General features: G+C 31.2%; 1 protein-coding gene across 1 annotated transcript; it reads left to right on the forward strand.

Annotated features, from left to right (window-relative positions):
* The first annotated feature begins 6,000 nt into the window (after positions 1–6,000).
* Positions 6,001–17,706, forward strand: LOC141703969 (cyclin-B1-1-like). Its single transcript, XM_074507342.1, has 6 exons — positions 6,001–6,013; positions 6,650–6,659; positions 6,961–7,102; positions 7,195–7,565; positions 16,980–17,266; positions 17,456–17,706. The coding sequence occupies exons 1-6, from the start codon at positions 6,001–6,003 to the stop codon at positions 17,704–17,706; spliced, it is 1,074 nt and encodes a 357-aa protein (XP_074363443.1).
* Positions 17,707–25,545: the final 7,839 nt, after the last annotated feature.

Raw genomic sequence — 25,545 nt, forward strand, 5'->3', positions numbered from 1 at the left:
ACATAATTGATTTTAATCTCATAATTATTTTTTTAGAATCGATACTAGACTTATACCCATATTAACTAACCCTATTTGGTTTTATTTATAATTTTTCGGGATTTATTTGACCCGATTCTACCTATATTAGGGCCTATAAACCTTTAACTATCACAAGACGACTTTCTTTCGGAAGAAATTATTATTTACAATTATTTTTATTGGATTTTTTTCATTTTTCTGAATATAGGGGTCTTCGTTTCACTCAAATCGGAGTAACAGTTTAATTATTATGAATTAAACAAGATTTAATTAATTAATAATTAATTATAAATATTTAATTATAATTAAATAATCCTTAATTATATTTTTAAATAATTATTTAATAATTATTATATTTTAAAATTATTATTCCCTAATTATTAGGATTAATTATAATTATTTACAAATTATTATCACTTACTTGATTAGATCAATTATCTAGAAATAAATAATCGATGCAACTAACGGTTACATTATTCATCGAATAAGTAATTATTATTTGCAATATAATCTAACTCAACGATCAACTACTCGTATAAATACGAGCTACTCGCATTCCTCGTATACCTATCAACTTATTATTACTGATAATTATAATTTATCACCACTTATACGATTAAATCGATCATCTGTATTTAACTATTCGATTCGAATAATTTTTACGATATTCCTCAAATAATTAACTATCGCTCTAATAATAATAATAATTATAATCCAACGTATCGTTCACTTTTTCACATAGGTACGAGTTATTCATATTATAGAACTAATTATCGAATCTTTAATCGTATTATTCAATTATTTTTAATCCTTATTTATTAATTAACTACCTAATTATTAATTAATAAATAACTAATAAATAATTAGATAAATAATTAAATAATCAATCAAATAACTAATTTCAAAATTTTAAATTATTAAAATAATTCTGAAAGTATTAATAATATTTTTCAGAATTTAAAACTTATTTTTATTTAATTTTTAGAATTTTTAAAACTGATTTTTGATTTTATAAAATATAATTAATTAATTAAAAATCCAGAAACAGAAAACGAGGAATGGAAATCTGGTTTTGAAGATCAAACCCAGGACGGATTCCGGGTTGAAACCGGGTCGAACCCGGGTCCTCAAGAACAGCCCAGAACACGGCAACGGTGGCCATTTCTGGCGAGCTTTCCGGCGAGCCTAAACCCCGGCCAAAACGCAATGATTTCGACTCGTTTAAGCTGCAACATCGTTCCTTTCTTCTCTCACCGTACAACCACCCTCTCCATCGCAATCGACGACCACTCCATCCCGTTCTCCGGCCAAAACTCCATTTTTTTCCGATGAACCTCCTCGGAGAATCGTTTCTTACCAAATCGTGAACAAAAATTCACAAAACATATAGGAAATCAAAGCTATAGACTGCTATAATCATTCCCAACAGTACATATAATCAAAAATATCTAAAATTCTAAAAAAAAATAAATCAAAAATACTAAAACCCATGAACTCGGCACATCGATTTAGGGGTTATAAAATTAAAATTAAAATACCTAATCACTCCTAGGACTACAACAAAATTAATTGCATCAACCAAACAATCAAATGATTCTTCACAATCAAAAACCGAAATTCATGCCAAGAACATAAAAATTGATTTTGAGATTAATCGAACCTCAGTTGTTGATATTAATATCAATAGATTCGTCTCTTCACAAGGATTGTATCGGTTACTTGAACTTTTACAATGGATTAGTGAATCTCCTAAAATGATGGATTGATCTTCTCCCTCCTCTATGAACATACTTGTCACCGACACTTTCTAATTTAATTAAACTGATTTTTAATAATTAATTAACTAAAATTAATATTAATTCAGCTATTTATAGTAGTGAAAATAATACCCCTAAATAAAATTAAGGGGCTAATTACAAACCTAATAAAAATATTTGGCCCCAATTTTTATAATTTTTGGGTATTAATAATGAATTTTTAAATATCCAATAAATACAAAATAAATGCTAAAAATTCCCAATAAATGTGAATATTACAAAAATGCAAAGAATAAAGATATATAATAATTTCATGATCATATAAAAATAAAAATGTGATTTTTGTGGGGCTTTTGGTACCCGGAGAGGTCCGGAAAAGTCATCTTTCGCGAAAAAGGTAAATTTGTAAAACGTTTAGGGGTTCAGAATAGCGATATGATACAGGTCATTTTGGCAAAATAGGGCCAATGATTTTATTTGAAATACGGGCTTTAAAACTCTATTTGAGCTGTACGGGTTTTGATATAAAACATATAACTTATGATAAAATACTCAATACATATCTGAATCACATTCTGATCGAAACAGACGACACGTAGCACATAGCAATTAGGGTTTAATGACTCAACACATTTAATCACATAATAATACACATAAATATCTTTATTATAATATAATACGAGCGTAATTTTCTCGGTCGTTACATTTGGCACTACAAAAATTTTGCAATCAGACAACAGTTGATAGACAACGGTAAAAAAAACTATCGTCCTAAAAAATCATACAACGGTTAATTGATTTTGCAGAAAAAACAGTTGTGTGAGCTCCAGAACAAACAACGGATATTCATCTTTTTTAAACTGTTGTACAAGTTGTATTCTCTCATCGAGTCAGAAAACAGTTTTTTAAATGTAGTGTTGTTAATCTTTAACACAACGATTATAAACCGATGTTACTATGTTAACGTATAGGGATATAAGATAACCGTTTTGACATTACATTGTGTAATTCAGACAACGGTTTTTCAGAAAGGTTGTCCTCTAAACTATCAAACAACAGGATAAAAACAGTTGTCTGAGAAATTTTAATGGGTACCACGTATTGAGGTGGCAACACGTGATAGGTGGTAAATCATTCACAAGGATTGCTGAGGTGACGAAATGAGTGCCCTTCATTGAAATGAGATTTGATATCGGCCGTGAGATCGAAAAATAACTGATATTCTTATACAACGGTTTTATGTTAAAACAAAAGTGTTGTCTTAGTTGGTCTCATACAAGCTTTTAGATATTACGTTGTGTAATTCACACAACACTTTTTAGAATGGTTGTCTTAGAAACCTTCATACAACATAATAAAACTCTTGTCTAAAATAGTTATTTTATAATTTAAGTGGGCACCACCTGATGAGGTGGCACCCCATGATAGGTTGTAAACATTTTACTCGAATTGCTGAAGTGTGGAAATGACAGCCCTTGATTGAAATGGATTAGATATTAGCCGTTAGATTGAAAAAAGTTGATATGCTTACACAACGGTTTTATAATAAAAAGAGCATTGTCTTTATTGATCGTTACAAAATGGTGTTTCAAGAAAACCATTGTAAACGTATTACTGTATAAAATGAGATTCTCTGTTAACAAGATAAATTTTTTAAATAATTTTTTCGACGACCCAATCATATGGAAATTAAGATATATCAATTTTAGTCATACAAAAAAATTATTAAAAAATTTAAAATTCATCTTGCATGCCAGGAATAGAAAAATCCCATAAACCCATCCCGACAACGAGACTCGTTCCTGATTTACAAGATCATTTTTTTAAATGAAATTTTCGACGATCCAACCGTACAGATGTTAAGATATATCAATTTTAGTCATATCAAAAAATTATTAACAAATTTGAAATCCATCTTGCATGCGAGGATTACAAAAATCTAGTAAAAGTACCACTCCCCACAACGAGACTCGTTCCTGATTTACAAGATTAATTTTTAAAATGATTTTTTCGACGATCCAAACGTACGGATGTTAAGATTTAGTCATGAAAAAATTATTAACAAATTTGAAATCCATCTTGCATGTCAGGATTAGAAAAATTTAGTTAAAGTACCACCCCCAACAACGAGACTCGTTCCAGATTTACAAGATAAATTTTTAAAATGATTTTTTCGATGATCCAGCCGTACCAATGTTAAGATATATCAATTTTATTTATATTAAAAAATTATTAACAAATTTGAAATCTATCTTACATGTCAGGATCAGAAAAATATAGTAAAAGTAACACTCACGACAACGAGACTCGTTCCCGATTTACAAGATTAATTTTTAAAATGAATTTTTCTATGATCCAATCATACGAATATTAAGATATATCAATTTTAGTCATATGAAAAAATTATTAACAAATTTGAAATCCATCTTGCATGTCATGATTAGAAAAATCTAGTAAAAGTACCCCTACCGACAACGAGACTCGTTCCCGATTTACAAGATTAATATTTAAAATGATTTTTTCGATGATCCAACTGTAAGTATGTTAAGATAAATCAATTTTAGTCATATGAAAAAATTATTAAAAATTTCAAATTAATCTTGCATGTGAGGATTAGAAAAATGTAGTAAAAGTATCACTCCTAACAACGAGATTTGTTCACAATTATAAGATAAATTTTTAAAAAGAGTTTTTCGACGATCGGGCCATATATATATGAAAATATATCGATTTTAGTCATATAAAAAAATTATTAAAAAATTTCATATTCATTTTGCATGTCAGAAATCGGAAAATCTAGTAAAAGTACCACCCCCAACAACAAGACTCGTTTCCGATTTACAAGATTATTTTTTAAAATGATTTTTTTGATGATTGAACCGTACGAATGTTAAGATATATCAATTTTAGTCATATAAAAAAATTATTAAAAATTTCAAATTCATCTTGCATGTTAGGATTCGGAAAATCTAGTAAAAGTACCACTCCCAACAACAAGACTCGTTCGCGATTTACAAGATTAATATTTAAAATAATTTTTTTCGACAATCCAACTTTTCGGATGTTTAGATATATCAATTTTAGTCATATAAAAAAATTATTAAAAAATTTCAAATTAATTTTGCATGTCAGGATTAGAAAAATCTAATAAAAGTACTACTCCCAACAACGAGATTTGTTCACGATTTATAAGATAAATTTTTAAATGAGTTTTTTGACGATCCAACCATATAGATATTAAAATACATCAATTTCAATCATATAAAAAATTATTAAAAAATTTCAAATTTATCTTGGATGTCAGGAATAGATAAATCTTGTAGAAGCACTACTTCCTAGAATGCGATAAGTTATTAAAAAATTACTAAAAATTATATCTTGCATGATTATAATTTTTTTGAATAAAAGTACAAATCCAAAAATTAAGATTATTTTTCGATTAAAGAATTAATTTCATGAAGATTTTTTTCCGATGATCTTGGAGAATGTTAATGTTATTACTTTTAATATTGTAAAAAATAATTTAAAATTTCAATTTTAATGAAAATTGATTAAAAGTCCAAATCCAAAAATTAAGATTATTTCTCGATTACGAAATTAATTTCATGAAGATATTTTTTCGATGATGTTGTAGAATGGTAATGTTATAACTTTTAATACTTTAAAAAATAATTTAAAATTTTCAATTTTTATGTCAAATTACGTTATACTGAAAATTATTTGAAGTTATTATTATTTAAATACAGCTACTTGTAAATTTGATATTTTTTTACTAAATCAAGACTAATATTTGGTTTCCTCCACCGGCCAATATTTCATTTATGCCTTCTCAAGTCTTGGTCTCCCCCTTCTATCTCAATCCCTAAATATCATACCCTCCGCTATTCAATCTCAACATCATAAACAGATCGAACTCTCTCTTTCTCTCCATCTCTCCCCCTCTATCTCCTTCTCTCTCAATCTTACAACCAGAGTCAATACACTTCATAGACACCCAGATCGATGTAAGTGTATATATCTCTACGCATCACACATATTTAGATGTATGTGTACTTTTCTTCGATTTGGGGTTGTTTTCTATTTTCTATTCTTCCATTTGTAATTCAATTTTTAGGTCTTATTCTTTTATTAGTTTAGGGCTTCAGTTTAGGATTGGGTTTCAATTTATATTTGGGCATAAAGTCATGTAGGTTAAGCATTTTGGGTGTAGTGGAAGGACGAAATGGTCTCTTCTTGTAAACGAGGACACTACTGATTGCCATAACCCGTAGGTTCATCACTATTATCTTAAACTTCTGTTTTAGTTATCCCACCTAGACATATAGCATTTGAACTTTGCTGTTTAAGACTGGTCCGAGTCCTTTAATTGATTTCTAATTATTACAGTGCTGCCTTTTTTTTGCCTTTAAGTAATGTATTTTTTGTTAGTTACTCTTTATATGCCTATATTTGCTTTTGTATAAGGATGTCAGACTAGTTGAGGCCTTTTGTTGAGATATGAATGCACTTCATAAGTATTCACATCATAATTTTATAACTTGTTGACAGTTTAGTGTTTATGACTTCTTCCCATTTCTTCCTGAACTTTTGTCTAGTACTATATTACAAGATAAAAGGCAAAGGTCTGCTATTTTGGTGTGGTAGTGATAATTGTTTTTAGTCATTTAGCATAATAGTAAGCATAAGAGATTGTTGAATGCTCCTCACAAATGATGAATGCTCCCCACAAATGCAAAGTTGCAAAGTGATGATACGGTATTTTACTACTTGCAGAGTTAAGTTTTCTCATAGACTTTATCTGATTTTCGAGTTTAATCTTGTGTTTTTGCATCATTATCGTTAAACTCTGCTTTTTGTGCTGGTTTTTTCAGCTGCTTTATGGTTAGTTAATTGTGTAATGGATACTTGTTATTAGTGCTAACGAGTAGTGAAGTACAAAAGAATGTATATTTATATGATTAACACTTCTTTGCAATTTCAAGGAAAATAATTCCTTAAGAACACTTCTTTACTGATAAGTGTTGGGCAGATAGACTAAAACGAGTTAGCCTAAACATTAAAACCATAATAGGTTCAGTGACTGAATCACGGTGACATGATACATTACTAGTAGCTCTTGAATCTACTCCAATAACGTGCATTCCGGCTGGTTGTAATGGTGCTATTTCAGCCGCTGAAACAGTTGTAATAGTTCTCCTGCTGCTTGCAAATTAACTAAGAAACCCAAGGTACAAATTGTTGATATTGATGTTGCTGATGCCAACAATGAGTTGGCAGCTGTTGAGTATATGGAGGACATGTACAAGTTCTACAAGCTTTTTGAGGTACATTTTAATCTTGAACAAATTGTATTGAACTTAATACTTGTAGTACTATATTGCACAAGTCTAACCTGTCAAACTCTTCTCTCTTGTAGAATGAGACCAAGGTTTTTGACTACATACAGTCACATCCTGAAATTAATAAGAAAATGAGAGCCATACTTGTAGACTGGTTGATTGAAATTCACAAAAAAATGGATCTGATGCCAGAGAATATTTACCTCACAATCAACATAATCGATCGCTATCTAGCAACGGAGATAGTGGGAAGGAAGGAACTGCAGTTATTGGGCATTAGTTCAATGCTTACAACCTCAAAGTATGAAGAGATATGGGCCCCTGAAGTGAATGATTTTACCAAAATTTCACACAAAGGTTACACTAATCAACAAGTGCTAGTTATGGAGAAGAAAATTCTCGGTGGGCTTGAATGGAACTTGACTGTCCCTACCCCTTATGAGTATATGTATGCAAATTAGTTATTGTGTACCTTAATGAGCATATTTAGAAATAGATTTTAAGTTATAGTTGTAATTCTTGTAGAGAACCTTTGTATTATAAATTTAATTTCAATTGTGAAATAACAATTGAATTATTATAATATCATTTTATTTTAAAATTGATTTATTTTAAATAATGAGATTAACTTTGTAAAAAATTGTGTGCAACCCACTTAAAAATGATGAAGACCGTTGTATGTGTCACTGCACATATATTTTTTTTAAAAAATTGTTGTCTTTTGATATTCTTTGCAATGGTTTAAATTTTTTACACCATTATCTTTTAAACAAAAAACATTCATGATAATGGTTTTACTAGTTAAAAAAAGATTATAAACTGTTGTTTATGAAAATATCGAATAAGTTAACAATAATGGTTTTTTACAAAACCATTATTGTTAAGTTAGATAGACAGTAGTTAAATAAAAAAATAGTTATTTTAAAAAGTTCCAACAATGGTTTGTTGAATAACTGTTCTGTCTTCCATGTTAACACAAGTACTCTAACAGGTTGTTTAATCTCTATTTTTACAAGGGTAAAAACAACCATTGTCTGATGTTCAATCACACGAGTGTTGGAAACACAACAGAAAACATACTTGTCACACAACGACAAAAAAATAGTATGATTGCAAATATGTTGTAGTGTGGGATGTTCCCCAAAATAAATTCGTGCGCATAAAGCGGATAATATCATACTAATATGGAGTTAAGGTTCGCAGGTGGCCCAATAAGTAACCTGGCAATGATACTACTTGTTGGACTACGTGCGGGCCTCTTCACATTAAAATGATATTGTCGATTTGGGCCGAGCCCGCATAAATTTATTTTTTGATACTTACCAAAATGCCTCATACTAATGGAGGTAACATGCTGCTTATTAACCATCAGTTTTCTCCTCCTACAAAAATAATGTCCATTCACCCAGACAAAAATAAGGGACAAAACATTAAGAATTGAAGAAGAAATCAAGCAATATACTAGCGCTCATCAAGAGCCCAACTCAGAGATTTGGATCCTTCTTTCTTTTTTGATCATTTTGATGTTGAACTTAGGTTGATAAAAATAAATAAAATATTATAGCTTATGCCCATGCTTTTTTTGCGAAAATATTATTATAATCCGACCAACATTTAAGTAGTTTCATATCTTGTATAGATACATCTAGCCGTCTAGGAGTTTACTTTTTATTTCTATTATAAGTTAATAAGTACTAGTTTATTCTAAATGAGATTAGTTGAAAAAGTTACCGTAAAAGATTTTTTTTTTCAATTTAGCTATACATCAACGTGATCATGTCATGTAGAAAAATATATATTTTATAAGTACTGGTATAGAATAGGCATTTTGTACATGTGACCTATATATCTTATAACACATATGTAGAGGAAGGCACAAAATAAAAACTAGTCTTAATTGTGTCTACTCATTAGGCTCTTTCTCTTATTGATATACCCAACTCTCTGCATTCCCAAACAAAAGAACAACATCATATCATCTGATTTAGTAAGGTGTTTAATCATTTAAAAAATTACTTAAAAAATATAATTAAGATACTTGTTAGAGTACTTTATATATGATCATCATTTTTGGCTCAACATATTTTTGGTGCTGATCTGGATTCCTCCCACCAAGCGTTGATATCAACATGTTAGTTCAAAACTTCAGTATGTTCGATATTAGTTATGAAGAGTCTATACTTAACACCTTGCATTAAATTCTTTCTTGCTGCTGGTATACTATTTCGTTACTCTTAATTATGTAATGGATATAATTTATCACAACTCAGGAATGATCTTTTCGAAATTTATAAATTTTGCTGGACCTGAAGTTAAAATCTTATTGTTTGAGCTAATCTGTTAAACTATAACTAGCTTGGCAAGCTTGCAAGATGACATGTACGGTATCCAAACTTATTCTCTCAATTTTGTTTTTTTGATTAATTTAACATCAATTTAATTATAGGGAAATGCTTGCTTCTTACCTTTTCCGTATAAACATATAAGGTAAATTGAAATATGTTGGTTATATGTTGGAGCAAGGTTCCTTTAACGAGGTGACTTATTGATCATCACTTGCTTCTTGTTACTATTCAAGTTGATGAGGTAAACGTGACCCTAATTATAGGTAAGTCATTCCCTTTTATGTATATCTATAAAGATTGTACAATCATTTTACATATTTAATTTTCCTTATACAATTTTAACTGCCATTTCTCTGTTCATTTTTTAATGGATGTAACTTAAATGAAGAAGTAATAAAACTGAATTGTAATATCAATTTAAAGATATTGGCTAATGCCACCCGAATATCTAAGAGTGTCCGACGATTGGTAGTTGCGAAAAACATTCACGATTTTTTTGCAAGTAAAATTAGTTATGACTCCAATTTAGTTACACCCTTACGTGAGTTTAGTTAGTTCATTTACAAGAAGTATTAATTATTCTTTATTATTTACCACTGTGCCAATTAATTTATTACATTTTCTTTGCTCTACTTTTTAGTTCCCAGAGATTTCTATTGTTAGTTAGTTCGCCCAAATTTTAACTTATTTGTCAAATACACTTATGATTATTTACATGTATTTCTTCTATGTGTTTTAAGACTCTTGACACAACATCAGTGATAATGGTCATTGTTTTAGTTAACAAATAAAATATAAAACTAACTACATGTAACACCCCCAAATCCGGGGTCGGGGATCCGGGTTGTCACGAGTTCCATTTCCCTTAATAATATTTAATCTTAATAATCAACCAACTACTGCGTACTGTGACCCCACAATATACACACACACCACAAGTTATAGTCTCACAGATGAATATCCAAAAATAACACAAGTCATTTTATTCCACAATTATAAACCATTTCACCTCAAAAGGGTTTCTGAATAATTTACATATTCTTTGCCATTATTACAATTCATAATATACATAAGTCTGGTTCATCAATAGTTGAAAGCCTAGCCTATTGGTAGTTCCTACCTCAGCTACGGTGGCATCAACGCTTCCAGAAAACTGCAGAACGTTTCCTGACCGCTTACGAATTGGAAGCTTGGTCCTGTTCATCTTTTCTATCTGTTGTTGTGTGAAGAAAGAAGAAAGCAAGGGTGAGCAACAAGCCCACCAAAATAATATGTATAATAATTAACAATATATGAGCATTCTCATAGTACTCATGAAAGTCTTGGTCCAGAAGAAATGAACCAAGTTGATATCTTAACGCGACCAAGTCGCAAAATATTCAGTATATATATACATATATACTTTTCACAATTTTTGAAATCCTCTCACATGTATAATATACACAGAGTTCCAGTTTATAACTATTTAAAAATATCGTTGCAAGGTGATCTCATATATCTAACCTTGTCTCAACGTTTTTCTGAAAATCTTTGTCATTCATAAGATAATCATTAACTGGATATAAGTTGAAAAGATGAAGTTACAAGATACTCCAATATACTTATATCTTTTCCGAATACTACTTGAACCACCACCGTTCAAGGTATAAACAATTTCGAAAGTTCATCACATAGATGAGACTACAAGATAAGACTTGAATAGATTCAATCCTTGAAATGTTGTTTAAAAGAAATGAAGTTACGAGATACTTCATTTGAGGGAAACATCATTATAACCGTTTGACCCTGTCAAGGCCTCAGCAATCACCCATCTGTAGCCTTTCGATCGAATGCTCAGGGTAGTGTTGCAAAAATATCCAAACTGGATGATGAACTCATTACAGGAGTTTGCCGCGCCAGGAAGACCACTTACGATGATCAGTCGCAGTAGTACAGCCCCACCATTTTCTACATGTAGAGGAGAACCTGTCGGATTTACTTGTCAACCGAACACTGGACTCCTAAGGACTGGACCGTCTTAGCGGAACTTCAAGGCCATTTGGGCCAATATAATAAGGCTGGGCCGGCGCCACTCGACCACTTACGCCACTCCTAGTTTAGATGAAATCCATGACTCTGAAACGTAAAGCTCGTCTCCCCTTTTCCTAAGTAGGAACTTGTTGATACGACTCCGCCAGGAAGTCGCATCTAGTTGGAAAGAAAAACTCACCGATATTTCCCAGGCGATGCCTGTTAATGGATTAACTTATTCCAAGAATTTTACTTCCCGAGTGTTGGGTAAGTAATCAAAAACTCTTTTATCAAAACAGCAACCTTGTTGCGAATATAAGAATACATCACGGAGCCGGATCCCTCAGATTTTTGAGCGAGTATTTAAATCCCCTTCGAAAGGAAGATCTTAAATTCGAAAACGAGTTTTGGAATCTGCTCTAACTTTTAAAATTATTTTGAAGACTCGAAAACATTTTTTAAGAATGTTTGGAGTAATGCTGATTTAATAAAATAAATCAGTCCCGATATATTAGAAAATATCTGAATATTATTATTTAAATAATATTCCCACAAGGATAATCCTTATTAAAATAACTGAAGTAGAAGTTTTAAAACTTATACTTGAAATGAATAATAAATAACCAAAGATATACTTATACGAACGTATGATCTTTATTTGAATAATCGAAAATAAGTTTGATTATCGAAACATTATTCTTTAATAAAATAAAGAATATTATTTAGTAAATAAGCGGAGTCATAAGTCCTCAAATGAATATTCAAAATATTATTCATTAAATAAAATAAACGGAGTCTTAAGTCCTCGAATGAATATTCAAAATAATATTCATTAAATAAAGTAAGCGGAGTCATAAGTCCTCGAATGAATATTTAAAATAATATTCATTAAATAAAATAAACGGAGTCTTAAGTCCTCGAATGAATATTCAAAATAATATTCATTAAATAAAGTAAGCGGAGTCATAAGTCCTCGAATGAATATTCAAAATAATATTTATTTAATAAAATAAGCGGAGTCATAAGTCCTCGAATGAATATTCAAAATAATATTCATTAAATAAAATAAAGTTATCGAATAAACCTTATTCGATTAATAGTTTTGAAAACTATATCTATATATATAAATATATATATATATATATATATATATATATATATATATATATATATTATACTCGGGAACATCGACTCCCGGTTTAGAAAATGTTCAACTTTGGGTCCCCTGTACTAAGGGTATACGCAACTACTGCTTATCTCTAGCATAGATATTATGCAACTTATAAGCATTTGAATCAAGAATAAGATATCAAGATTACGAAACAGACATGCATATATACCATATCAGTATGCTCCAATATATTGCAAAATTTGCTAATAACAATCATGCACTTATCACAAGATAATGCATATACATATATTTACATCACAACAACAGTATAACGGGTATAAAACTTGCCTGAGTGCTCCGGGGTAGACTTAAGCTTAGAGTGGGTCCGGTAACCTATGAACAACAATATAAGCCGGAATTAAACCGCGGTCGCTTAAGAAACTAGGCTTTAACCAATTGAACCCTAACGTTTGCTTATGGTCATTTCTACGCTTAACAAATCACATAAGTCGTTCGAGTACCCTCGGCTCCACCATTTTTAATAAATTAAATATTACGAATTTTAAGGCAACGCTTTCGCGAGTACCCTACCAATTGCCTAGTCCACTTTACATAATTGTTTCATACTCCAATTAGTCATTTAAGGGCCTTAACCAAGGTTTCAAAGTAAGGCGAGGGGTAATGTTTCGTTCGCGAAACGCCGTTACTTAAAACGGTCGTTTCTCCTAAACCGTACATCGGATTCAAGCGAACCACATATCAAAACGAAGTTTACGACATAATCTAACTAAACATGGCAAAGTCACAGATTCAATAGTTAGCTCTCTGTCCCAAACACTAAGAACAAGCAGTTGTATGCAATTGGGCATTACGACGACTATGTTTACGCGATTACCAAGTTTTAAACCACTCCAAACAACCACCATTCAACTCACAACCAACAATACAACCAACCCTCATCCAAACCCTACTACATCAGTCCCCAAACCTCAAGATTTTCCAATTTATACAACCCCACACATGAACTACTAGCTATACTTAAGTTTCATTAACTATAAACAAGATTTCAACATCTAAATTACTACAAATCCAATCCAAACTCTAAACACACAAGCATCATGCTTCTCATTTACTATAACCATCAAAACCATCATAATACTCAAAGTAAAGCTAGGGTTTGGAGGTGTTATACCTTCCTTGGAGTGATTAAAGTAGCTAGGAAGTTTTAGGGAGCCTCCTACAAGCTTGATCTTTCCAAAGAAATCAAGAACACAAAGTTAGGTTTTGAAGTTTCTAAACGTCAGATTGAAAGAAATGTCAAAACGAGGGTCTTACCATGCTTATTTGGACGAGACTTGTGAACAAGAGTTGTAGGCCATCTCTATACCTTTCCAAAGCGCTATAGAACATACTATTTGAGTGAGTATTGAAGGAGATATGGTAGTTTAAAGTTGCTGCTCTAGTTTTGGCCGAGAGCTTTTGTTCTTGGAAAGAAAAAGTCAACTTCTAATTTGTGTTTTGTGTTTTTGATTTGTTTTGCTTGGTTGTTTCCTTTTGTTTTGCTTTATTACCTTTTAACCATGGTAAAATTTGTGTGGCTTGTAAATCAACCAACAATCCCTCCATTTGTCATGCTTATGTCACCATGTCTATGTCATCCATTTGCCACATGTCTCTTCCTTGTGGTTTGATGATGTCACAATCCTTGCCTTCTTGTACAAGCTTGTCTCTTGGTCGTTTATTTATTTTACGGTTCGCTTAACTTTCGTTCTCGTTTATCGTTTGAGAGATTATACCCGGGATCTTATTACTTGGGTTCCCCTAAACCCTTCTCAATAAATTATATTCCTTTTATGATCCCCTCTTATAATCCTTGAATTTAAATCATTTTTATCCTGTTACCTTATACTCAATTCTTTCGGTATCTGGTGGATTTTTGGGAAAAATCAAAGTGTTCGATTTGGATTCTGACGATCTTTACATACACTTATATACCATATAGAGTACTAATAAGACCTCAGAATATCGATAAAAGAATTGCTACATTGTGTGGCATTAAAAGTTTTCTTATTCAGCAAAATAACTAGTCATAAGGTTTACAAAAAGTCCAAAATTTTTGGGGTTATTACACAACATATATATAACTATGCAAGAACACATAGATATTTTACTCAATTTACTTTATATAAGATATAAAGAAATTATGCTACAACTTTCAAGAAAAAACAATGTTATTCTTCTTGGCTACTTCCCAAGAACAAGCTCTAGAGTTTGGCTTATAGAGAGAGAAAATATATTACAAAACGAATCTCCTATTGGTTACACAGAACTAATAATTGTAAATGCATTATATATAAAAAATAATGTAGTACTAGGTGTGCACGTTGCACCTTTGTAGATTTTAGGACCACTTTTCTCTTTTGTACGCTCCTCCTCTTTTGCTGTGTATTTGTTCTTTTCTTTCTCTCCAAGTTTAAGTATAGGCTTGACACATATTCACGGACCCCTCCATGTACAATGTGTTGTAGTGGTATGTTTCTTATTTTCTTGTAAATTTGTACCTTCGTTCGTTTGTCACGATATAGTACAACTTGGATTTCATGATCTTGAATAACTTTAACTTTTTGATATAACATCTTTCTTGATTTCACGGTATAGCACATAGTTAGATTTTTCGATCTAGAGAAAATTTGGACTTCTCCATATAGACCAAATTTGAACTTCATAATATTGTGGATCAGACTTTACTACTTGGCTTTGATGAACTTCACTACATAGCTCTTCTAGACTTCACGATATTGGACTTGGAGGAATTTCTACAACTTATTGACTTCAAAAAGTTTTCTATCCTCAAATTCCAGCTTGAACAATTTCACATAAGTTGTTCCAAATTGATTTATTCTATATCTACTATTTAGAGAAGTGTTGCATAGAGATCCCTAAGTTAATATAGAAATCTGATGCTATAACCTAACAATAACAATAATTCACACTAACCTTAGCCCTATACTATCAACAGTGACCCTTTACCCTTCTTCCACATTCATTTTATAATTAAAAAATTAAAGAAAAAATCTAAAGATTTGTGGATACCCTTTTCTGAAAACTTATAATTTGGTCATTTTTTATTTAAAATCTTTAAGCAAATTTATAAAATTAGTTATTTTATATTTACTTGTGTTAAGAAATTATTAAAAAAATTAATTAGTAATGTAATATTTATTTATAATGATAAATGATTTTTACGATGATATCCTTATTTAAATCCGCGCGATATTTTCTTGCAATGATATTGTTGTAGTTAAACCATTTATTTTTGTCCTTGTTATTTTTGACATTTATTTTTATTAAGTAGTACAAAAGTTTATCAAACTTAACTATAAATAAACATCTATTACTTTGTTCTTTAAATAATGAATTAAAGATTCTTTTCAGTATTTATATTTATAATTAATTCAAGATTTTTCCCATATACTCTAATTTTATTTTCTTTATACCTTATTTATCTTTTTTACATTCTTTGCCTTTATTACGATTAATTGAAAATTCTTTTTTAATATGTCCACACATATTAAATTCAACATTATATTGTTTGATTCTATCTTATATCTTTTAATTCACCATTTGAATTTATTTGATTTGAAAATTTCTACACTGGATCTCTACCCGTGGAAAATTTTGTGAAAGGCGCAAATGTTGAGAAGTCAGAATATAAGTGTCTTCTTCTTATATATTTGATTATATCTTTGCAGTGAAAGAATGATTCAAAAGAATAATTAATTGATTACTGCCTCTTCCATTTTAATTTTTATGTATAATATGTGCAAATTTTCTTTTACTATCTTTTTATATTCTTATGTCCTTAATGTAAATTGTTGTCATTTTCGGCTTAGTGATGAATTTCGTTTATAGTTGCTAAAGGAATCGCGGGTTGCATTCTGGCTTGAGTTCCGCTCCAGGATGATAAAGCATCCAAGGTGGAATCAATAATAACCTGCACATATCTTATAGTAATATCATTTATGAATATTTATTTTTAATAAATATTAATTTTATGTACATGCGAGTCTTAATTCAAGATCTTATATATGCATTTGAGGTTAATTCAATTCATTTTCAGTCTCATTTGAAAGAAGCCACACTAATACTAGAATCACTTCAAATATCCGTGAAACTGCCACCACAAAATCTGAGTTAATATTCACTTTGTGTGTTTTTTTTTTATCTTATTCATGTGCTTTATTAATGTTCAAAAATATTTGGTGGTCAAAATAGCAGGAAATTTATGTCATATTATTTATGCATGTGCATGTATTTTAATTCTCTCCCCATATATGGTCTTTTCATATAAAATTATCTTCCCTTTATTCTTTTTATTTTTCTTTTTATTTCGCAGGAAAGAAATGGGAGATTATGTGCAGTCAATGATCAAACTGAGAGCGACCCTATCGGAATTGCTATCTGAAGCTTTAGGGTTAAGCAGTGACTATTTGTCGCGCATTAAATGCATGAAAAGTGAGTTCTTGACCTGGTTATATTATCCGGCTTGCCCTGAGCCTGATCTTGCCTTTGGAGCTCCACGGCATTCAGACCCTACATTTCTAACTATACTACTACAAGACACAATTGGTGGCCTCCAATTTCTTCATCAAGATCACTGGGTTGATGTTCCTCCAATTCCCGGTGCTCTGATAGCCCACATTGGAGATCTTATGCAGGTAGCTGTATACTTTATTTTTTTTTAAATTATATAAAAGTTACAATTCTGATACTGTCGTACTCTGTATACTGCTGAGTTTTCCAGAACCAACAGAGCGATTTTTTATTTTCAAATTTTTTAAATAACTCTTTTTCCTTACTTTGTGAGTACAGATTATTTCAAACGACAATTCAAAAGTGCAGATCATAGAGTACTGGCACACAGTGATCAAATAAGGGTATCAGCAGCATGTTTTCTGTATCCGAGTGCTAAGAACTTACTGAAGCCATACGGCCCGATAATGGAGCTTATGTCTGACAGCAACCAACCTATGTACAAGGAAATAGTGCCCTTGGAATATGCACTCTACCATCAGTCCAGAGCAATGTATGGTACACCAACGCTTTCTCACTATAAGCTATGAAAAAATGGCAGACAGGCAGTTGCAAGAAAAAAAAGGTAGCAGTGTTTTGTTTGATGCTAGGCTGTTAATTTTCCGGGACAGTAAAAATGGTAATATAGCTCATGCCTGTATAAATTTATCAAAATCCAGAATGTTTGCTATATTTTTTTATTTCGTAATAATAACAACACAGCAGACATTAAGCTTTCAAAAGAAATTTTAAATTAAAACTTCATTTGATAGTTCATTATACAGCACCACATCTTAAAATTACACGAATTCAACATGACACTATCACAACTCTCACGAAACTTCACCAAGAAGAAAAACCAAACAAAGATCCGCTCCCTTGCAGCACCATACGATTTTGCAGTGGCAAAAAGATCTGATAGAACAAAAAATCGAAAACCACTCGTGTAGAGACCAAAAAAGAGAATTATACTTTAAGGACCATTCTTCTAGGTTTATAGTGTGTTGTCTTCTAAACAGTCCTATCTGTTAAACGTCACAGCCCTTGAACATAATGCCTTTTGTTGCAATATCTTCAAGAGTGAGCACAGTGCATTTGTCCATGTTCATATTGTCCTGCCCCAGCAAAGAGTATCAATTTAAAAACAATTTAAACATAATAAATTACATTTGTAACATAAAACCAGTCAGGTCCAAGGATATGAAAATAAAGGATTGTAGAAATAGTCTTTTATTAAGTTGATTGTTCTTTGCAACTTGAAATGCAATAGAATCAAGAAGTTGCCATGGCACGTTTAACAAAGAATAGTATATCCACCACATAGTATATCGAGATTTTCCCATTGTAGACTTCTGTACCGTCCTTTAATACGTGTCCGTTTGGGAAATTTAATATAATTAACTTATAACTTAAGTTGAATAAGCGTCTGATAAGTGATAAGTCATAACTTGATAAATGCTTATAAGTTATACAAATGTTTGGATAATTTAATTTATAAGTTAGATTTTTTTAATTAAATAAACTAAAATAAATAATTTTTAAATATAATTATCTTAATTCTTATATTTAAGTTTGATTGACATTTTAAAAAAAATATATTTTAAAACTAAAACTGATAAAAAAATTAAAAATAAAAAATAAGTTAAGATTAAGTACCTCGTTATTAACATTCAACTTATCAGTTTATAACTTGTAAATTCAACTTATAAGTGGGTCGACAAACACTCGTCAATAAGCTGTTGCGGGCTTATAAGCCAATAAGCTTGCTTATAAGATTTGCCAAACATGTCCATTGCTAACCCAAGCTCCTTATTGTTTTCACAATTTCAAGAAAGGGGCTGCGATCCTCACATAGCATCTAGATACAAGTACAAAGACTTATTTCAATATATTCTAGATAATGGGAATGATCACTCCCCTCAAACATCCAAAGATATAAAAAGAAGAAGAAGATCGCCCGTTTTCGGAGAGTAGCCCGCTTCCCATTACTCACTAGGGCATTTCAAAAGAATCATTTGTAATGTTTTAATAAGTACACAACGGTTTTCAACTGCACTCCCAAATTAACTTTTACCAACATTTGCCCACTTGCAACAATATGTTCTACCGTCACCGGTAAAACTCTTAAGTGAATTCCCACTTCCATTGCCCAGCTTGATCCTTGCTCATAACTGAAAGATCCACATGTAACAATTTCCTGGTCAACCAATTGCAGAATTCTACCGGAGTAAATTACCAAGAAAGAATAACTAATATCATAGACTCTAACTTTTTGTTTGCTAAATTTTTATCTCTGAAGTATCTTATTCCCTTGTAGAAAGTGTTAAATCCAGAAAGGGGTTTATACAAAAAGTCATGATTTTGGAAATGAATGTCTAATAAATTATAGCAAAGACTTATAGAAAGATATATACTTGCATAAGAATTTTTTATGAGATCATCAAATTTTATTCAAAATACATTAAATGATGAACATTGAGGCACACGATTAGAATGGCAAAAGAAATGGTCCACATAACATACCTTGGACCCATGTGGCACGAGTTCCCGCAATTCCTTAATACAATCTTGTATTAACTGTCTACATTTTTTGCCATTATTAATCGAGGCCTCTCCTTTTGTTTATTAAACTTACTATAGCTTGCAGATGATAATGCTTTTGGTAACCTGCCATGCATCATTGGCTTCAGATGTACGAATGGAGTAATTTGCGTTCTCTTCAATAATGGAAAGAATGTTATTTTAGTGAATAATCTGCTGAAGAGATGCCATGTGCGTCATTGGTGTGAGGCTCTAAAACTTTGTCAAATATCAGCAAGGAATTTACTTATCCCGATTTAGTATCCTCATGCTTAACTTCAGTAGCATTTATTCAAGCTTCAACCAGCACTGTTTCTAATAGATGTTCCACACATGAGTTCACTATCGTAAGATTACTAATGCAAGTTCTGTCATCAGGTATCTGAACAACTATTTCAGTCTTCTGTTTTTTATTTTTGGGAATAGTGCTTCATGAATCCCACGACCAACAGAAAAATTTGAACACAGATCACACTTATTTATGTGATTACCCTCTCTATAGTAATCTTCCCAGCTGTAGCCATTGAGCAAAGATAGATCATCATTATTCTCTGTGCCCACTACCGAGTCCCAAAAGACACTACTGCTGTTACATTTCTTGCTGACAATGTTTTCATTTATATGTTGCAGATATTTTGCAAGATAAGATACAAGTGGATCCAAACTTTCAAAAAACCCTCGAGATTGACTTCTCAGGTTTCTGATTCGTATTCGTAACTTCTGTCTTCCATATGTATTAATATTGGTAACTGACTTTTCAAGTTTCTCAGATTGCTGCATCATTAAAACAATAAAATTACAGCATTTATCCAACTTTTCCCTTTCATCACCCTCACTTACCAGGGTTCTAATATTCTCGTCTCGTCATTTAAGTGTATCTATGAAAGTTTGTTCGATTGTGTTTGTGGGTGTATATAAAGTGTAAGAAATGATGAAGTCATGTAGAAACATACCTAGATATTTAGAAATTGAAGGTTGAGGAAGTAGGTTGGGCCGCGTGCGAGTCTTAACTTTACATTAGTATGATATTTTTTGCTTTGGGCCAAAACCACACGAATTTATTTTTAGGCACATCCCAAAAGGTCATACTAACAGAGTTAACTCGCTGCTTATTAACAACCAATCTGCCTCTCCCACAAATGATGTAAGACAACTCCTAACAACCTCTAGATGTACGAATGGAGTAATTTACGTTCTCTTCAATAATGGAAGAATGTTGTTTTAATGAATAATCTGCTGAATAGATACCATGTGCGTCATTGGTGTGAGGCTCTAAAACTTTGTCAAATGTCAGCAAGGAATTTACCAATCCCGATATAGTATCCTCATGCTTAACTTCAGTAGCATTTATGCAAGCTTCAACCACCACTACTTCTAATAGATGTTCGGCACATGAGTTCACTGTCGTAAGATTACTAGTGCAAGTTCTGTCATCAAGTATCTGAACAACTATTTCAGTCCTCTGTTTTTTATGTTTTGGGCATACTACTTCTGAATCTCACAACCAGCAGGAAAATTGGAACACGGATCACACTTATTTATGTGATTACCCTCTCTATAGTAATCTTCCCAACTGTAGCCATTGAGTAAAGATAGATCATCATTATTCTCTGTGCCCACTACCAAGTCCCAAAAGCCACTACTGCTGTTACGTTTCTTGCTGACAACATTTTCATTTATATGTTGCAGATATTTTGCAAGATAAGATTTAAGTGGATCCAAACTTTTAAAAACCCTCGAGATTGACTTCTCAGGTTTTTGATTCATATTTGTAACTTCCGTCTTCCTTACGTATTAATATTGGTAACTGACTTCTCAGGTTTCTCAGATTGCTGCATCATTAAAATAATAATACTGCAGCATTTATCCAACTTTTCCCTTTCATCACCCTCTCTTATCAGGGCTCTAATATTCTCATCTTGCCATTTAAGTGTATCTATGAAAGTTTGTTTTATTGTGTTTGTGGGTGTATATAAAGTGTAAGAATATGATGAAGTCATGTAGAAACATACCTAGATATTTAGAAATGGAAAGTTGAGGAAGTAGGTTGGGCCGCGTCTCAGTCTTAACTTTACATTAGTATGATATTTTTTGCTTTGGGCCAATACCGCACAAATTTATTTTTAGGCACATCCCAAAAGATCATACTAACGGATTTAACTCGCTGCTTATTAACAACCAATCTGCCTCTCCCACAAATGATGTAGGACAACTCCTAACAGTCTTCCCTTTATACATCGAGAATGAACCTGCTAAACCTTTATTCTATCTACATTTCTCATCAAACAACTTTAATTCAAACCAACACTACTACTTATCCTGCTACACCTGATCTGGTAACTCAAAGCTCTTTTCTGGGATAGGGATGAACACTCTTGGTATAAGAGGGTCCCGCTGCTTGACTCGCTTCTTGACTATGCGAGTTCTGATGGATTACATTCTCTACCTTGACTGAAAAAAAATAGGAATAACAATAAAAGATGGTGAGCCAAAAATTGCTCAACAAGCCTGTAACAATATATGTGGTAACAAGAGAAAATAAATGAATCGAATTCTGATGGTTTGAACAACCATTTCTATATGTATGGAAAAATAAAGTGCCATTACTGGCGAGTGCCAAATGAATGGGACTGGAAACAAGAACTAACTATACACTATAACATGCTGATCAGTCAGGATACAGTGCGGATCTATACCCACCTACATAGACCCAACCAACATAGGGAGTACTCAGGAAACTACGACTTATTAATTAATGGTCTGGGTAAAACCCAATCCGTATGGTAACCATCCAGTCCAAAGATGAGCATCTGGAATAATCGGAATGCTTTTGATGTATCCCAACATTAGGATATATCATAATATATGTAACAAGGGTGAAAATATTGGAATATGAATAGAGGATTCAATAAATTTGGAGAAATCAAGAATCGAAATGAAATAGAAACAAGAATCAATAATTGTGTATCAATTTTGTATCATTGTATATGAACAAGAATTATCAATGTGTAATTGATATGGAAAGTAGGATATATTTTACTATTCTGAATTTAGAATAGGGGAAAAACTTGCCTGGCGCATACTTAACCTGGTTCAACTCACCGCCTTTGGTCTCCTGCTTGATTTGCCTTGCTGATACTGAATCAATCATGGAAAGGTAGTCATTTAGATAACTTACTACATACGCGTATCTCAAATTGATACCACGTAACCCTAATAATCTACCCATGCGTTTCTATCTGACTCGCGTATATAAATATAAAGAATTATATAACACATAAGGTTCACATAATCATGTAAAGCACATAGCACATAAGGCACATAATTGATTTTAATCTGACAATTATTTTTTAGAATCGATACTAGACTTATACCCATATTAACTAACCCTATTTGGTTTTATTTATAATTTTTCGGGATTATTTGACCCGATTCTACCTATATTAGGGCCTATAAACCTTTAACTATCACAAGATGACTTTCTTTCGGAAGAAATTATAATTTGCAATTATTTTTATTGGATTTGTTTCATTTTTCTGAATCTAAGGGTCTTCATTTCACTCAAATCAGACTAACGGTTTAATTATTATGAATTAAACAAGATTTAATTAATTAATAATTAATTATAAATATTTAATTATAATTGAATAATCCTTAATTATATTTTTAAATAATTATTTAATAATTATTATATTTTTAAATTATTATTCCCTAATTATTAGGATTAATTACAATTATTTACAAATTATTATCACTTACTTGATTAGATCAATTATCTACAAATAAATAATCGATGCAACTAACAGTTACGTTATTCATCGAATAAGTAATTATTATTCGCAACATAATCTAGCTCAACGATCAACTACTCGTATAAATATGAGTTACTCGCATTCCTCGTATACCTATCAACTTATTATTACTGATAATTATAATTTATTACCACTTATACGATTAAATCGATCATCTGTATTTAACTGTTCGATTCGAATAATTCTTACGATATTCCTCGAATAATTAACTATCGCTCTAATAATAATAATAATAATAATTATTATTATTATTATTATTATTATAATCCAACATATCGTTCACTTTTTCGGATAGGTACGAGTTATTCATATTATAGAACTAATTATCGAATCTTTAATCATATTATTCAATTATTTTTAATCCTTATTTATTAATTAACTACCTAATTATTAATTAAAAAATAACTAATAAATAATTAGATAAATAATTAAATAATCAAACAAATAACTAATTTCAAATTTCTAAATTATTAAAATATTTCTGAAAGTATTAATAATATTTTTCAGAATTTAAAACTTATTTTTATTTAATTTTTATAATTTTTAAAACTGATTTTTGATTTTATAAAATATAATTAACTAATTAAAAATCCAGAAATAGAAAACAGGGAATGGAAATCGGGTTTTGAAGATCAAACCCAGGTCGAATTCTGGGTTGAAACCGGGTCGAACCCGGGTCCTCAAGAACAGCCTAGAACCCCGCTAGGGTGGCCGTTTCTGGCGAGCTTTCCGGCGAGCCTAAACCCCGGCCAAAACATAATGATTTCGACTCGTTTAAGCTGCAACATCGTTCCTTTCTTCTCTCACCGTACAACCACCCTCTCCATCGCAACCGACGACCACTCCATCCGTTCTCCGGCCAAAACTCCATTTTTTTCCGATGAACCTCCTCAGAGAATCGTTTCTTACCAATTATGAACCAAATTCCCAAAACATACACAAATCAACGCTACAGAATGCTTATAATCATTCCCAACAGTTCATATTAATCAAAAACATCTAAAATTCTAAAAAAAACAAATCAGAAACACTAAAACCCATGAACTCGGCACATCGGTTTAGGGGTTATAAAATTAAAATAAAAATACCTAATCACTCCTAGGACTACAACAAAACTTACTGCATCAACCAAACAATCAAATGATTCTTCACAATCAAAAACCGCAATTCATGCCAAGAACATAAAAATTGATTTGAGATTAAACGAACCTCGGTTGTTGATATTAATATCAATAGATTCGTCTCTTCACAAGGTTGTATCGGTTACTCGAGCTTTTTCAATGGATTAGTGAATCTCCCAAAATCATGGATTGATCTTCTCCCTCCTTCAAGAACACACTTGTCACCAACACTTTCTAATTTAATTAAACTGATTTTTAATAATTCATTAACTAAAAATTAATATAATTCAACTATTTATAGTACTGAAAATAATACCCCTAAATAAAATTAAGGAGCTAATTACACACCTAATACAAATATTTGGCCCCAATTTTTATAATTTTTGGCTATTAATAATGAATTTTTAAATATCCAATAAATACAAAATAAATGTTAAAAATTCCCAAAAATTATGAATATTACAAAATGCAAAGAAAAATGATGTATAATAATTTCATGATCATATAAAAATAAAATATGATTTTGTGGGGCTTTGGTACCCGAAGTGGTCCGGAAAGTCATCTTTCGCGAAAAAGGTAAATTTGTAAAATGTCTAGGGGTTCAAAATAGCGATATGATACAGGTCGTTTTTGGCAAAATAGGGCCAACGATTTATTTGAAATACAGGCTTTTAAAACACTGTTTGAGCTGTATGGGTTTTGATATAAAACATATAATTTACGATAAAATACTCAATAAATATATGAATCACATTCTGATCAAAACAGACGACACGTAGCACATAGCAATTAGGATTTAATGACTCAACACATTTAATCACTTAATAGTACACATAAATATCTTTATTATAATATAATACGAGCGTAATTTTCTCGG

This window comes from Apium graveolens, unplaced genomic scaffold, assembly GCF_009905375.1.
Source record: "Apium graveolens cultivar Ventura unplaced genomic scaffold, ASM990537v1 ctg7258, whole genome shotgun sequence".
NCBI classification, from domain to species: domain Eukaryota; kingdom Viridiplantae; phylum Streptophyta; class Magnoliopsida; order Apiales; family Apiaceae; genus Apium; species Apium graveolens.